Here is a 16,964-nt window from a genome sequence, read left to right as displayed (position 1 = left end):
ACTTAATATTGAAGTGACAACCATATAGCATCAGTGCAACTTACCCTGTGCTCATCAACTGATTTTGCTGCAGAAATCATTCCATCTAAACATTTTGAGATTATTGGAATAACTTTGCGCTCAGAATCTGCAAACCCCTTATAACATTCACTAAGCTTGATGGTTCTTCGTTCATCCATTTCTTGAAGATGCTACAATGACAAGGAAGAAAGCCTGAGCATCCTTTGCAGTTAGTCTGCATACACTGGACCACATTCCCCTCCCTACTTTTTATTTCAGTTTTTGGTCTTGCTCCTGTGCAATATTATTAACAAAAAAAAATTGAAAACCTGCCATGGATCAAGTGCATATATGCTATATTTATTGCATTGTTCCCTACATTTTTAATCCACCTTTGTTGCATTTTTGAATATGCGCCAATCCTGTAATTCCTGTTTTACTGTACATATTACACTCTTTTTTTTAGTGCAATGTTATCTAATTTGTGGGTTGCATGTATTATACTGTTCTTACGGCACTGTTTTTAGTTATAATTTGCCTTGAATCTCAGCAAGAAAGATGGACTAGAAATGAAGTAAATAAATAACGTGGTATGACAACGTAACAGCTATAGATGTATAACCATTGAAATTAAAGCTAAACTATATTAACTGATGTTAAAACATTTTCACCAAGACAAGCTGGGCTTGGTACAGATGTAAACTGAAGTTTAAGAGTCAAGGGCAGACGACAGGGATGTGACTGCCTTGTGCCCCTTCCTTCACAAGAAGATCTGATGTTGCTAGCCTGAGTTAAAATGAACACAGGATTGCCCTTAAACACATTCTGTGAACTGTTTTCTTTAGAAGTCTTTCAGTGAGTTCAGTAGCAGTGATTTTCTACTTGACAGACAAGTCATATGCCTGGGCTCTTACAAAAACTCAGCCAAAGCAATCCCTTTAAATTAATACATGCATTTTTTGTTTAACAAGATAAAAAGAAGTTTATGGTAATGGATGAGTTTTCCAAAAAACAGCTTCACTATAGCATCAAAACTTAATTTTGAAAGCACCAAACTCTGTCATCATGACCCCATCAAGGCAGACTCCAGTCCTAATTTTATAGAAGTATTCACAAAAATAAATCTGACTATGACAGTGAACTGAGTTGAGACACCCAAGTTTGGAAACAGTGCCTCCGTGTACTAAACCTGGATTTGTTCTGCAAGGCTGCTAGCAGCTACATAACTCCAAGCCCAGCCACAGGAGAAATACGACTGCAGTCTGAAAACTCAATCACAGTCCCTTCATCCAGGTTACATTTGATGTCTGCAGCAGGCCTCGGTCTCAAAAAGAATGAGAACATCACTTTTCCCAATCACAGACAGAATGAAAGACTCTCTTCACACCCAGTAGTCTCTGTTTCACGTTAATCTTTGCACTGCACTGCAAATTGTTTTTAAACTGCTTCTGCCCCAAGCAGAAAAGGAAAATACAAAAAATCCATTTGGCAAGTACAAAGTCTTCATGCACTTAAAGGAACTGGACTGCAACCTGTTGTCTTTTAATCAAGAGCCAACACTTACCTCCTCTCTCCCCTGCCCCTCATCAACAACATTTTGGAGATAATATTCTTTGAAAGTCCATCTCTGTTTTGAGATCTACTTCACAAAGTGCCAAGTAAGAGCTGTCATTAAGACAGCATATGAATAACTTTCTTAATAGGAATAAAAGTTATACCCATTTATAAACATTTCAAGGACAATAGGAAATGGTGAAATGGAACCTGTATGATTTAAGTATGTCATATAGAGCAGAAATGAGGAGAAAGCTTTTCAGGCTTGCTCTTCAGATATTCTATACAAATAAACTACAAAACTTGACTATTTCATTTATTTATTTCTCTTTTTAATATGAGAAAGATAGTGATTGTAAATGTTTTATATTGTTCTAAATACCTATTATCAACAGTGATTTGTTTTTCCAGTAGTATAGAAAGCACAACTGCAGCTGCTCCTGGGAAAACTATTTTCTTGAAAAAATTATGCACATTTCTGAATCCAATCAATAGATTTTTAATTTTTAATTCTCTAACCTGTAAGTGTTAGAGAATATTACAAGGAAGTGTTTTGCTTAATTAGATGTGCTGACCAAGATGCTGATCAACAGAAAACAATAATTACGGAAGCATACTTGGCACCTTAGCTATTAACCTCAGCAAGAAAGTCAGACCTTTCTTAAGTACTCTGTTATTACGGTATGAGACAAAATTTTGTGTCGGAAAGGCACCCAGGTCTCTAGCAGTCTGGTGCCAACACGTCTGTCCAACAGGAATAGCAATGGGGAGGGTATTTGGGGCTGCAGTAGGAGACGAAGTCACACTCTGTGGACAGCAATCTCTTCTGTCAAAGATTTTCCACGTATCCAAGCAAGGATTTAGGCATGCAGCTTTCAGAATTGTAGTTAACAAAATAAATCTGCTGAACCAGAGAACATTTGTGGTGGTACGCTCGTTTGTTCAAATAAAGACAGAGCATCTCATTTTGCTACACCTTGTATTTGTCTCCAAACTCCAAAGTAAATAAAATTTCTTATTTTATTTAGATGGAACATACAAGAATTACCTTGTAAATCTGAGGAATGACAATATAGTAATGCTTGTGCTGTTCACCATTGAAATTTTGCAGCTGTGCCGCATATTCATTTTTGTTTTCATCAGCCATGTGTGTACGCAGGTTCAACTGCTGCTTGGCCTAATAAGAGAGACAGATGATAAATGTTATGTTTGTAGTTTTTAAACACAATAAAGATTGTTTAGTAACATGCTCACCGCATACAAAAATGTTGTCATCTTTTATTAACATTTGCAGTGTTTTAGTGTTTTTAGGGTTTATTTTCCTTAGATTTTACAGTGTCATCAAAACTTTTCCTCTTTGTGAACATTCATAACCATTTTCAACATCCTAAATAAATACGTTAGCTTCTAGAGGAAAGGGTAAGTATCTAGCTTTTTAGTTGGGCATTCTAATCCATATTCTAAGAAAACAGATCTCTTAACAATCTGAGGCTCTTTTGCTGCTCTTAATTTAGTTCTCAAAAATGCATTGTTTGAAACTACTATGCAGCTATCTCGGATAAAAGCAAAGGAGCCAAAAAGAGAAACTGTCTGGTTAAGGGAGCAATTCATGAACACTACTGTTACTCAGCTTCGTTCATTTGTACTTGCAGAGGTGCTTGTGTCACGCACAGGCACCTACAAAATGAACAAATATGGCATGTACTCCCTGAAAAGTATGTATGAAAAACTGCAGTTATGTACATCATGAAAGATGTACATAACATGTATTGTACCAACACCTTTAATTATACTCAGTAATCAACAAATTCAAGTTCAGTCAGAATATTGATTCAGTGTGCCTTTTAAAAAATACTGTGTTACTCTACCAGAATGAAGGTGTTCAAAAATGGTAACGCTGCTTACTTTCTCAACATCCGCTTTAGTCGCATTCGTATCATTGTCCAGTCTCTCATAGCACTGCTGAGCCTTCTCTGCTTCTCTGCACTCTCTCTCAAATTTCTTTTTGCTCTACAAAATAATGAAGCTACATTTGAGTGACTGATCAGGACAGTACTATTTTACCTTTTTAAATACATATTTACAGCTCAGAGTTATAGCATTTCATGTTGCCTGGTCAACCTAGTACTGAAAGGTAGGCCTGAAAGCTGAAAAGCTGCAAAATCCTTTAAGTACTTGATATATGCCTTAATTTTGTGACTTTGACCTCTCATTCCCTGTCATTGTACCAAGCCCCAAGACAGTATTTTCAAGATGCCCATGAAGCTTCCCAGAGATTAAGTTAGCAGCCTGGGGTGCAACAAAGAAATACTGACAGGAGATTTGGAGGGGTGATACAGGAATTATTGGTTGCACATAGCTCTCTGGATTACAGAAAAGGGAGTGAGCCAAGGTGTTTTCAGATGATCAGATTACAGCACAATACATTTGTAGTCATTATTCACTGCACAGTATTATCTCAACTGTAGAGAAAGACAGAGAAAAAGATTTTTTAGAAGTCAGTCTAGTTCAAGCATTGATCAGGCTAGTGCTCCAATCTGCATAGCAAAGGCCCATCATATGTACAATGCCATGTGTAAAAGTCAAATGTTCTATGCAAAGCCTGTGTAAGTGAGGGATAACTAATGATTGGGCAAATCAGGACATCTTACATATCGGTCTCTGGACAGACTGCCTGCCTCATTCAGAGGGCATAATATTCCTCTATTCTGCTATGTGAATGGGAGAGCTGGTGGAGTAAGTGTATGAAAAGGGGCCATTGGTGAGCAAATGTCATGAACCATAATACTTGTGACCTCCCCCAGTGACCCAACAAACTCCCTCCCTTTCCAATGTCATTCTGTGAGCTGAAGTATTTTTTAAAAATTTCTATTAAAATTGTTTTTATTTCCAAATTGACTGTGCACTCCCAATGTGTATTATTGAACTTGTCCAGGGAACAAGTAAGCCAATTTTTCCTATAGCTAGAGAGAAGATAGATTTGGGTGAAGGGGCCCAGCAGGCCAAGACTTGAAGGCTGGGGCTGCCTCTTGAGGCCAGGCCTCACCGCCCGCACCCCCGCCCATAAATTATATAGGAATAAGAAATAAACTACTGTCACTGCATGAGGTTTATGTGAGTATGGGACAAGAAAATTCTAAAGTGATGTTCTGGAAAAATACCAAGATGAACTACTCATCTAACAAACAATGCAAACTATAATATTCTTGAAAGTTGATTGATATACTGCAATAGTTAAAAGCAGGACTTAAGTCTATTTCAGAAGTTCTAAATGGATGACCAGAGCATAATTTCCACCTTCAAACTGTGCACATTCATTAGAATGCATATATAAAGCCACCACACATACAGAAGTACAACTCTAAAAACTCTATTTAGACAGGGGTGACAAGAACTGTATACATAATGGTTGTGTGCTTATGTTCCAATGAATGTGCATAGGTCAGGACAATTTGCCACAGCAGTCTCACTTCCCATTGTATTATATATGGTTAGACCATAGGGAAGGGACTACAATATGTACCCAGATGCAAATTTCAACTTAGCTAACATTGCTAATGATTGAGAAAGGAAACAGTTTCTTTCAAGAGTTAAGAGGTTTTGAGACAGGCTTTCTTTCTTGTGATGTATGTGCCTTTCTTCTGTCCCAGCATAGTACCTAACCAAACAGCTTTTGTAAAGCTGATCACTATTTTTTGTATCATTACAAAAGCCAGCAAAACATATTTGCTAGAGAAAAACGTGGAATGAGTATTCGGTCTACAGCACAGATTTCTCTTTCAAAATACTTTATATTTTTCAACAAAACTGCAGTCTTTTCCCAGCCCACATCTGAAACATGGTATGACAGTATCAGCCTACTATATAGAACTGTTGATTCATAGTAAATTTGTGCATCAAGGAACAGTACTATGTAATTATTAATACTATTGATCACAACATAAGCTTCCAGTAGACACAGACCTCCAAAACTGAAATATGCAGAAAGGACATCCTTGGCATGTGGCCTGACTCTCAAAGACACAGGGCCATAAACCCTCCCAGTCTTTATAGCTTTCAGGGGCTTTGGTAGCATAATCGTGTAACACATTTAGAGACATTACATCAACTATGGCATAGTACCATAAATTCTCCCCGAATTGCAGCTGCATACTGACTCATTAGTTTAGTACAATTTGAGGCTAAATTAGAAAAGGATCAGGGAGGGCTATGCAACATTTGACAACTTTCAATATAAATTAGGGAGACTGTATCTCATTAAAATAGATTATTATGATTTATATGTAAGGCTAAAGAGAAATACTTCAATTTTTATTTCTTTGAGAAATTCAGAACTCACAGAAGTTGTTGAAAAAACTCTCACCAGTTTTAACAGATCTAGATTCCACCATATACTCATGCATTCCATTCTACTAAGACGTTGCTCACAGCAACCACATCAGAGCCATGAGGCTGGGAGGTACGTCCAATAAATTCTAATATAGCTGAAGCCTAGTTAGTAAATCCTTCAAGGCTGTATTCCTGTAGATAATGGCCTCTTATTTAGAAATTAGCACCATAATGATCTACATAAACATAGCAATCCATCTTGTCTATTTAACAATGAAACCAGTGTGATGGCTTAGTGATAGCTAGGTTAACACACAATTCCTTTCTTTGCCAATAATTGCCTACCAAGATGTATAATCCCAAGGTGAATAGGAAATAAAGGAAGGCAGGAAAAACACTCACATTATCCATCTGCTTCCAACACATGTCAAGATATTGTTGAGCTTTTCGACCTTCGTGAAGGTGCTGCAAAATTTTGAACAATTGTTAAAATGATTTTGAGATTTTTAGTTTTCAGTATATGTATAAAAGCACTGAATATACTTCCCAAAACTACAGCACTTACTCTAATCAAAGCATGGTGAAAATGAAGAACAGAAAGTAATACTAGGAGTTTAGAGGAATGTTTTTTTGAAAAAAATCCAACCTTACTAATGCCTAGTCACAGAAAATGTACATTACACTAGGACAAGTTCATCCAGCAGAGGATACCAGTCTAAATGTGTTGCCCATTATAACAGAGCAACAAATTATTACATACATTCTACTGGCATGAACAGCTTAGCGATATACTAGAACGAACAAAAAAAATCTTTACCATTTTCCTTTCAGTCTTGAGTTCATGAGAATATCTTAGCAGCTCTCCATATACTCTATGTCCCAGTTCTTCTGCTACTACCTCTCGCTGTCCTGCGTAGTCATTCAGTTCATTAAGGATATTATAAAAGGCTATACATGAGGTAAACCTGGTAAGACATAGTGAAAAGGAAAAAGTCACAGATCTGTTTCATAAAGGGATTAGGAAACAGATCAGCACCTAGCATGGTACAGATGCCTTAAGCAAATGTTACTTCAGCTGCTGAAATAGATGCACAGTGGAGATGCTCAATACACACATCTCTTCATGCACATTTTTTATGGAAACAGATTTCAAGAGGTGGAAAAGAATGAAGAATACTACCTGGAAGGCCCTGCAGTATAGTGGTACATCCTAAGATGCGAAATGGAAGGACTGAGCTTAGAAATTGACTTAAATTCCTAGGCTTGGGAAGCTGAACTTGTTGTCGAGATGATTTGCTTGATCTTGAGGGTTGAACATGCCAATCATACCACTCACATGCATCCCGATGGATGATCTACTGAACAAGTTTGCTACCAGCTCTGGAGACAGCTGTCTGTTTGCCTGCTCACCTCTTGGGATGGAGGGAAAGGTGCCACACTATTTATTGCTGGCACTAAAAAGGGGGAGTAGGAGGGGGAAGAAGGAAAAAAATAAGGGTAGAAAGTATGTGTGGAAGGGGAGAAAGAAACAAATACAGTCACTGTATTAAAAAATCAACCTCACTCATTAACCTGTGTGGAATGTGTGCCATCTCTAAAGCTGTTGTCTTGAATTCTGTTATCAGCACCTGGCAAGTCCTATTATCCATAATTCTTTAAAGATGTTAGTTGTGAGCTCCTCCAGTTTACTCTATCTTCCATGAGTAATGAAACTGAACATTTTAAAAAACTGAACTTTGTTCAACATCTGAATGTTGGGCTAGATGATCCATTGTATCCCTTTTAATGATGGGCTTCTTTTTGAAAATATTTTTTAATGAACAGCAAAGGCATAAAAGAATCATCTCTAGCATGGCCATCAGGAGGGAAAAACAGATGCTTCTTATTCTGTGTTAGGATTGCCAACTTCCAGTTGGAGGCTGGAGATCTCTCAGAATTACATCTGATCTCCAGCCGAGAGAGAATAATTTGCTTGGAGAAAATGGCTGCTTTAGGGGGTAGACTATATGACATTATACCCTCTTGAGGTCCCTCCCCAAGCATGAATTGGTACCGCTATGCTATGTCCACATAGGCAACAATGGGATAACTTCAGTTTCTCTGCAGCTTAAGACACCCATGCAACTCAAATCAATGTATTGATATAATTATGCTTTCAGTGGAAAAAGTAGCTTCGGGTTTTTTCCCCTTATACTATACTGAAATGTGCTATTGATTAAATGAAGTGCAGAACAGACAGAAAGTCAGTCTTTAAACGCTTAAGAACAAGGGAAGGGCCATACCACACAGCAAGCCCATGATCTATACCAACCTGTAATCCCTCGAAAGACATTATAGTCTACCGCTTCAGAGAGGAATGGGTACTCAAAAGCTTGTTTACCATGTAGTGTTACCAATGCAAACCACCTACGTGATTGGTGACTGGTAACCCAAAATGCAGTAGCCTGATGGTAGACTTTTAGAAGAAAGCAGCATGTTTTTAAAAACTTAAATCTCTTTTCTATCTGTTGCAGAAAGCACTGTAGGAACACTGTAAATTCTCTTTCCAATCTTAAATGTGCATATTCCCTAGGGCAACCATGTTTGCTGTTTTTGGCTACAGCAGAATGATTATGCTTTCCTACTTACAGCAACCCTAAGGAAGCCCGCCTCGCTTCAACCAGGGCCAGGGCTTTTTCAGTCCTGGCCCCAGCCTGGTGGAACGCTCTGTCAATGGAAACCCGGGCCCAGCGGGACATATTATCGTTCTGCCGGGCCTGTAAGACAGAGCTGTTCCGCCAGGCGTTTGGTGATTGAAGGGGGCGGTGCCATGTCGGCCTCCCACCTTTGGGGTGGGGAAGGTTCTCCCCACCACTGCACCTTGTTAATTTGTTTTATTATTTGTATATTGATTTTAGTTTTGTTTTTATCAATTTTAACTGTTCACCGCCCAGAGCCCCTGGGATGGGCGGTATATAAATTGAATAAATAAATAAATAAGTTCATTGACTTCAGTGGATTTAGAAGGCTATCACAACTCTAAATGTTTTGTTGTTGTTTTTTCCTTTACTGTTTTTCAGCTTGTTTTATTTATGAATTTGTTAAAATGAAAAAGGGAAAGAGTAGGATTGCATGGTAAGCAACCTAAGGCACCCTCTACAGGTTGTGTGCTATGAACTGAGCAAAGCAGATCTTTTCTGCCTCCCCTAAGACCTCTGAGAAGTTGAGGCTGGGAGTTGCAGGACCTTGTGGTCAAAATGCTGTTCTGCACGGAGGGGCGCAACGGAGGGGAGAAACTGAGCAGCGCTGCCCCCATCTCGTGCTTCCATTGGTGGAGTTTCCAAGAGGCTTAGCTGATGCAGGATTCCTCCTCTTCACTGCAGCTCTAATGACATTTTGTTCATGAGCCTCCTGCGACTCTCAGCATTAATTTTTTGAAGCCTCAATCACTGGTGGAAGTAGGAGGCAGGAAAGATCCAACTATGAGAAGAAGGCACAAGACTACAACCGTAATTGTTTACATGGGCCAGAGCCCACTTTATAAGATACATTGTTACTCTTAAGAAGTACTGCACAAAAAATATGTTAGGGATGAATCCAGAAGTGCTCTTCTGCTGACATAACACCAGTGGCACAGCAGCTCTGTTAGCAGGGGGCAATTTTGGCAAATTACCCCCTCCCACTGCAGATCTCCAGGAACAGAATCTGAAGGGCATTAAAGGTTGCAGCAAAGGGGAGGAAACAAGGAGGTCCTATTTTGCAAGCTTGGTCCTGATCATAAAACTATGTTCCATAATCCTTAATGTGTGATAAGACTTTCTGTTGTTTAAACTTTTATAGAAACATGCTTTATTTGTTTTTGTTAACTTGACTTCACCATGTATTTAAATCCCTCAGATCAATGAGGGGTATGTATGTAAACTTGTGTTTAGTGTTGGCATCTCAGCCAAGGTACCTGCATAAAATAAACAGAGTAGAACAATACTTTTTGTCTACTATCATTTAAAAAAAATATTCATTTTACCTGGGTTCTTCATCTTTGGATGAACGTTTAGGACAGTATTTCTTCACCAGATTTCTGTTAAGGGAAGAAAATATACAACGGCTATAAAAGCACGTCCTAACTAGGTTTCAAAATATTTGAATGTTCAGAATTCAGCCCTGGAGAACAGGCAGGCTGGCATTTGCCCAGAGGGCTCATCTCTTTGCGTCGTGGGTTTACATACCTTAATCATTACTCAGAGAATGATTGTGTGATGGTTTCTGTACGCAAACAGAAATGCTCCTTGATTCATCACAACACAACAATGCTGATTTTAAAAGCAGTATATTTATCAGAACAAATGTGCCTAGGCTCATGCCAGACATGAACTTTCAAACACTTAAAAAGCAACAGTTTTTTCATTCATTAATGTTGAAACAAGTAAGTTTCCTTTCTAATGTACAACACAAGGAACTGTCATACAGAAAATGAAGCATCTTTGCAAACATCAGGGTTTACTAAGTGTCAATCTGCCAAAGAGTTCCCTGCCAAATTATCTGAACAATACTCTTTTTATTAATAAATATAAACATGGTGCATGAATCCTCAGACTTTCAAGTACAGTGGGCCGAAGGAGGGAAAATGTGTTACATGGCTGAGCCAGTTGGAACAAAGCCAACCTATTGTGTTAATCTCTCACTCCTCAAGATAATAATAGCTAAAAGGCAAAAAAAAAGTCTTGTTTTCTACCCACAACATGAATAAGTTGCGCTGCAATTAACAATTACAGCAACTTCTTTAGCTGTCTATTTTGGAAGGAGTAAAAAAGATACTTTGTTTCAGGCAGAAAGAACGGAGTATTCTCCAAAGGATGCCGAAGAACAGCAACAACAGACGGGTTTAATGCTTTTCAAAGACTTCAGTGAGAATTCCAAGGATTCCAGTGGCTTCAAAGTTCCTTCACTGACCGCAAATATTCCCACAAAGGAATAATGTATATATTTCTTGTACTTCAACAGGAAACTGATTTTGTTTCCCGAGCAATAAATTAAGGAAATGGAACTGAAAACTTTGGTACAATCGTCCCCGTGGGCTGCTAGACCTAGTGTTGATTTCTATCTTCAAGTCCAATGCACACTCTTGTTATACTTCTTGTGTACTATAAAATTTGTATTGAAATTGAGTTAAACATCACAACATTCCATTCCTGATCTGTAGTGAAACAAAGCCTTAAAACCGTGCAGTCCAAAAATAAAATACTTTTGTCAGCTGCTCAGATCTAGAAAGGGCTAATGACAATCAGAAACTTTCAAAGGCAAAGGAGTTTGGCTTCAAACCTGGACTTCTGAGGTCCACAGCACTCACTCACTGGCCTAACTAACCTGTTTACTAGAATGTGGGTTGATCTATCCTACCTCCGTGGAAGGAGGCTTGATTTCGACAAGACAGCTTATACAAGTTTAGTACATTCTATCCGAGAGACCATGGAGAAAAGTTGATGCCTGTCATACTGGAAGTCTGAGAGCTAAGCTACAAGAGACGAATTACACAAGGAGGTGCACGTGAAGGGAGTCTCAGTGATAGCCGGGAAGCTGAGTTTTAAAAGAGTCAATGATAACAGCACTATTTAGGTACCACTAAATGTAAGCTGTGTGATATAAATGATGAATTGGAAGATTTACTTCCCATCTGCCTAACAGGAACATATCCTATGCAAGTAGGTTTATCTCACAGGGAGTTCTGTTAAACATGGTTAAATGTTTTTTAAAATACTTTTTCGGGATGTTGCATTAAAACCTACAATTCATGAATTGCACTCTGCTGAATAAATCCACAATATCTAGAACAACAAGGAAGTGTTAAGCTAAGCAAGCAGAGGCTTTTCTAGCTGATAAAAGCAGAAATAAGTAGAATGATAAACTGCACTCAGAAAAGACAACTGGATATGCATTTGGATGTTTGCATCTGGGGGAGAGGGATTAATTTTAAATTGGATCTTTGGTGTATTTGGTTAACAGAAACCAATTCACAGATAGTAGAAAAATAAACCTTTGTAAGAAAAGGTTAGTTTGAACATTCAACAAGCAAGGCACATACTTCCCACTGGTAGTTAACCTTCTATTTTTTTGGTTTTTGTTTGTTTGAAAAAAGGCTGAGCAAACAAAGTGTTCTATCTTCTACATGTAAGGAAGGTAGATTGTTGACTTGTGGTAAAATTCACCACATTTAAAATTAATGCCTATTGAAAGGATAAAGATAAAGGTGGAAAATAGGTCTACAAAATGGTCTCTACTATGTGAAAATCAAAATATTCTCATTGTTGTCCTTCCCCTGCCCCAAAGGCTTGAGTTGTGGTTAAAAACACACAAGAAAATACATTATTATAATGATATGAATGGCTGTATGAAATGGAATAATCTTCAGCTATGGAGGCCAGACTCAGAAGTTCCAGCAACACAGAAAAGGGAAGCAGCATTAATAGGAAGTGCGCGCAACTGGCAGCTATGATTTGACTTGCAAAAACAAGTTTGTTATTTTTAGAATCAGCAAATTAGATTCAGCCTTCTTTGAATATGAGAGTTCTAATTAGGGCTGCAAACTAATCAGCTTAATCAGTTGATAAAATCATCTAAAGTTCTATGGAGGGGTTTTAATCAGTAGATCTGAAGAGTAAAGGCACATTTGTTTATTTTTTTAGGCTATTTTAATTCTGGTGTGTTACTTTACCACAAACACCATATAATTTAGTCACCCTGAAAAAAATTAAATGGCCTTTCCTAATGTTAAGTAGTTGCTCTTATTAATTAAGCCACAAGTTTTGGGCTTCAATATCTTAAGAGAAGCATCTTTACCAAAGATGGTGCTAGGTAGGTTTCCATGACCCCTAGCAGCATACTGTAAGATCTATATTTGAGGAAACAGTTGGGTATTTATAGTATGACTGGTTTTCTTAACTACCTAACATGTGATAAGCACTCAGGTGAGACACGCCACTTGACGTGCCTTGCTTCTTTCTCAGAGAGATTTTTGATCTTTTGGCAATATACTGTTTGCAGCTCATGACGAATCAGAAAAGGTCATCATCCCTTCTTCATCCAGTACAGGTTTGCTGAACTCCAGGGCTAGGCGAATAGGCTCTTGCTCACCTAACGCTGAATCTCAACACTAACTGATATACAGTAAGCAGCCCACCCAGCCATAATCTCAAGCAACAAAGCATTGGCAGGGATTCTTTGAGTTTTTAAGTGATCATGCTCTTAAAAATATATAGCATCCTGGTCTTGTTGCTAAAGAAAATTAAGAGTTACCTGATCCCAGTCTACCTCCAAAGATGTAATAAGATCTAAAGGGCTCAAGCAGACCAATTCCCTTCTCCCATGCCACATGCCCCCCTCCAGCCACTTTTCTGTGGCTTGTAGACAGCAATGAGTATGCTCAGTTCCAGCTGAACTGGTGGGGATGGGTGAGATCTTTTCTTTCAAAAAGCTAATTTTTTTCTGCACAACTAGCAAGCCTCTTGAGTATTCAGAAATTTTGCTTGGCTGAGAGGAAGGCTCCATTTCACTGGTCTGCTGACAGGAGTGATCTCAATGTGTTTCTTAACTGATTAATAAAATTTTATGTCAATCATCTCATTTAACTCTCCCCCACTATTTCCTTTTTCCTTTCTCTAGAAGCCCCCATTAGTCTCTCCCCTTTTTCCACTTCCTTCTCTCCTTCCCACCTACCAACCCACCCACCTTTATCTGTCCCCATGTCAGGCTTTCCCTCTTTCCTCCCCTGGCAGCCTCTGCCTGCAAAAACTATGACTCAGTTGAGCTGTGGGAAACTCAGCAAAGACCTGCAGAGGGAACTTCATTTTCTCATGTATCCTCTTCCCTACACTATTTCCCTCCTCCTGGCAACCCCCACATCCTCACTTTACCCTGATTCCTTCCCTCCCACCAACTTGCCAGCCAGCCTATCTTTTATCTGCCCCCTTCTTCAGTTGTAGTTAATACATATTTACTTCATTTATACCCTACCTTTCTCCCCATTGGGGACCTAAAGCTGCTTACATCATTCTCCTCTCCTGCATTTTATTATCATAACACTCTTCTGAGATAAGTGAAGCTGAGTGAGTGACAGGCTCAAGATCACCCAGTGAGCTTCCATGGAAGAATGGGGATTAAAACCTAGGTCCAGATCACAGTATGAAACTCTAACCACTATACAACACTGACTTTTATAGAGTGGCTGCTGTTGAACAGCTGCAAGCAGCTGAGCCTGAGTGAGTCATGCCATACATGTGGTAGTGACGGTTGCTTCTGGACCTAGCCCCAATAAGTTTTCCCCCAAAAGATCTTGCTTCAGCATCATAAAACCACAGCTTCCTATAGTACATTACCTTTCTTTAATTTACATATCTAGTCACACATAAGTAGTAAGTCAAATAAGTAAGTAAAAATGTTTTCAAATCTAAATGTTTTAAAATCTCTCTCATCATTATTCAGCAGGAGCAACAATGCTGTAACCAAGCAACTGAGCAAGAGCCCACTGAAGAGATTTTCTGGTGCCTTACAGATAAGAAAGGAAAACTACTTAAGAGGAAAGCTCATATAAGCACACACATTCTGACATTTTGGACTGGCAGTAAGGGAGGATCATAACTGCAGATTAGCATGTCGATGGCTGATGATCTAGCTTCTCATCTTTGCAATATGGCAATACTGCATTTGGGTGTCTGGACCTGTTTGGGTGTATGCATCTATACGTTTACTGTTGACCTGATCCTACTTAGATATCAAGTAGAAGCTGAACTGAGAATTTTAAGGCCTTTTAAAAAGCGTCTAGGAGTAACCTGACAACACTATTCACATCTGTAAGGAAGGGCCATAATGATCAAAATGTACATTTGATTTCAAATTGTCTATTTTTGTCACATTACTCAAGCTGAGGCTGAACAACACTCTCACTAGTGAAGCTTAATATAACAAGAAACATATACGAGCATTTAAGGCTTGTATCTAGGCTCCAAGAGTGTAGTGAATTTAATTCACAAAGCAGTATTGATTTAAACTGCAAAACCTCTCCCAGATAGGACTTGGAAAAAATGTGCAGTGTTTCAAGCAGTTTAGATTTACAAAAAGTAAACCCCACAGTCTCTAGTTTATGAAAGTCACAAATCTGGTTTAAAGGATTATAATCATAGTTTTCTCTAATACTGTGATTATCTACAGCCATCCAAAAAAATGCACTAAAGATAATGAGTCTCTATTTCAAAAAAGAGGATGTTATTTATTTACAGTATACAGCGACCCACCATTGTAATTTTAAGGTCAGGTTTGAGCACCAACAACTAATACCTTGCAAGAGGATAGAAAATTCAGAAACAAATATTTACTTCTCCAAACCTCACTTAACTTGAGCATTTAAATAAAAGGCTGTACTGTTCAGTGAGATAACAATCACCTGAGGGCAAGAGGCAGCAGCCAACAAAAATGGAAACTCACCCCTCTTTAACATCTACTAGACAAAATACTGTGCTATGACATAATGTTCTCCATTTCCTTCCCCACTTCACTGATTGACAAAAGCAAGAAAACAGAATTTGTTCAGTTCAAGGACAATTATGATCCCAATACTAAAACATTTATATCACAACAGATTGCATCCTACCAGCTTTTCCACAGCTACAAGAAGAAGGGGCATTCTTCTCTGACTACAAACCTCTTCACTACAAACCATGTTCCATGTGGGGTTTTGTCCACACAGTCACATGAGTTATCCATATATTCAGGGACAACCACACATTTACTATCAAATCTAGTTTGATGCTGAAAGCAACTGAAGCGACAGCAATGGATTATTTGGTATGTTTTAAAAACAGCCACACAATCCAGCCAACATCAAGCACTTTAAAGTCTCATTTACTTGAGTGATTTAAGCACTTGATTCTTTGACTGAAATCAGTGGGGCTTCAACGTGCTTAAGCGCACTAGATTGTTCGGCATAAGACTAAAACCTTCTATTTCCATTAAACACTTTTGCAGGTAACAATGCACTTGCAGAGTTTTCAGCATGAAATCTCTCATCTGCACAGTTGCTGGAAGGAGAAACTGCCACATGTACACTGCAGTAATCAACATCTTATGTTTTCAATTTCAATTAAAGACAGACGTGGGAAAACAAGAGATCATGTGGCAACCATTTGGATCCTATTTAGAATTCAGACTAGTAGAAAACATCCAGATATTTTGTCAAGTTTCTATATCTTCATTTGGTTGGGTGTGAACTAAAAATTATCTAATCATCCCGCAACTCCCTTTAGGGGTCCTGGTATATCATGTTAAAGGTCTGCTGGGATCAGATCTTCCCCTGGAGATTTTTCTGAAGCTAAGGAAGCTATAAGATTTCCAGCTTCAGCTGCTGTTACAGCAGGCCATTCCGGTAGCATCTGCACTTCTAAGGCAAAAGCCCAGTTCCTTAATTCCTGCTTAGCTGGGAGTAGTGGAGACTGGTATATTTTCATAAAATGTTCATACCAAATATTTCCAGAAATCTGGGTTTCTATTTGATATAAAGAGATCTACCCATGCCGACTGAGACTAACTCCCCAAACCGGGATTCTTTCCTTTCGGCAGCAGCCTGAGCCAGCTCATTCCACGATTGCTTGGCATGAGCAGCCTTCTTGCTTTTAAGCAAGATCTCATACTGATCCAATGTTATAGGAGATTTAAGATTTACTGGAAATCTGAACAATGGAAATTCAACTTTTTCACTTCCTTAGCAAGAACAAATTCAGAAATCTTTGTTTGTACTACTAAAAAAGGTAAAGGTAGTTGTGCAAGCACTGAGTCATTACTGACCCATGGGGGGACGTCGCATCACGACATTTTCTTGGCAGACTTTTTACGGGGTGGTTTGCCATTGCCTTCCCCAGTCATCTACACTTTACCTCCAGGAAACTGGGTACTCATTTTACCGACCTTGGAAGGATGGAAGGCTGAGTCAACCCTGAGTTGGCTACCTGAACCCGGCTTCCGCCAGGATTGAACTCAGGTTGTGAGCAGAGCTTGGGCTGCAGTACTGCAGCTTACCACTCTGCACCACGGGGCTCCTGATGTCACTCTGTGATTTT

The 16,964-nt window shown here is 38.8% G+C and overlaps 1 protein-coding gene across 2 annotated transcripts in view; it reads right to left on the bottom strand.

The window, feature by feature from the left end:
* The window catches only part of FNBP1L (formin binding protein 1 like), a 71,854-nt gene that overhangs the window by 21,703 nt on the left and 33,187 nt on the right, over window positions 1-16,964 (bottom strand). For both annotated transcript variants that reach the window (XM_054980088.1, XM_054980089.1), the window contains exons 3-8: window positions 9,887-9,940; window positions 6,701-6,848; window positions 6,286-6,348; window positions 3,460-3,564; window positions 2,603-2,731; window positions 45-191 (exon numbers count right to left, since the gene is read on the bottom strand). In XM_054980088.1, the coding sequence (XP_054836063.1) occupies window positions 45-191; window positions 2,603-2,731; window positions 3,460-3,564; window positions 6,286-6,348; window positions 6,701-6,848; window positions 9,887-9,940 (646 nt within the window). The remainder of the gene's footprint in view (window positions 1-44; window positions 192-2,602; window positions 2,732-3,459; window positions 3,565-6,285; window positions 6,349-6,700; window positions 6,849-9,886; window positions 9,941-16,964) is intronic.

This window comes from Eublepharis macularius, chromosome 5 (genome assembly GCF_028583425.1).
Source record: "Eublepharis macularius isolate TG4126 chromosome 5, MPM_Emac_v1.0, whole genome shotgun sequence".
NCBI classification, from domain to species: domain Eukaryota; kingdom Metazoa; phylum Chordata; class Lepidosauria; order Squamata; family Eublepharidae; genus Eublepharis; species Eublepharis macularius.
The sequence above is the reverse complement of the archived record's forward strand: the minus strand, read 5'-3'. Positions and strand labels throughout refer to the sequence as shown.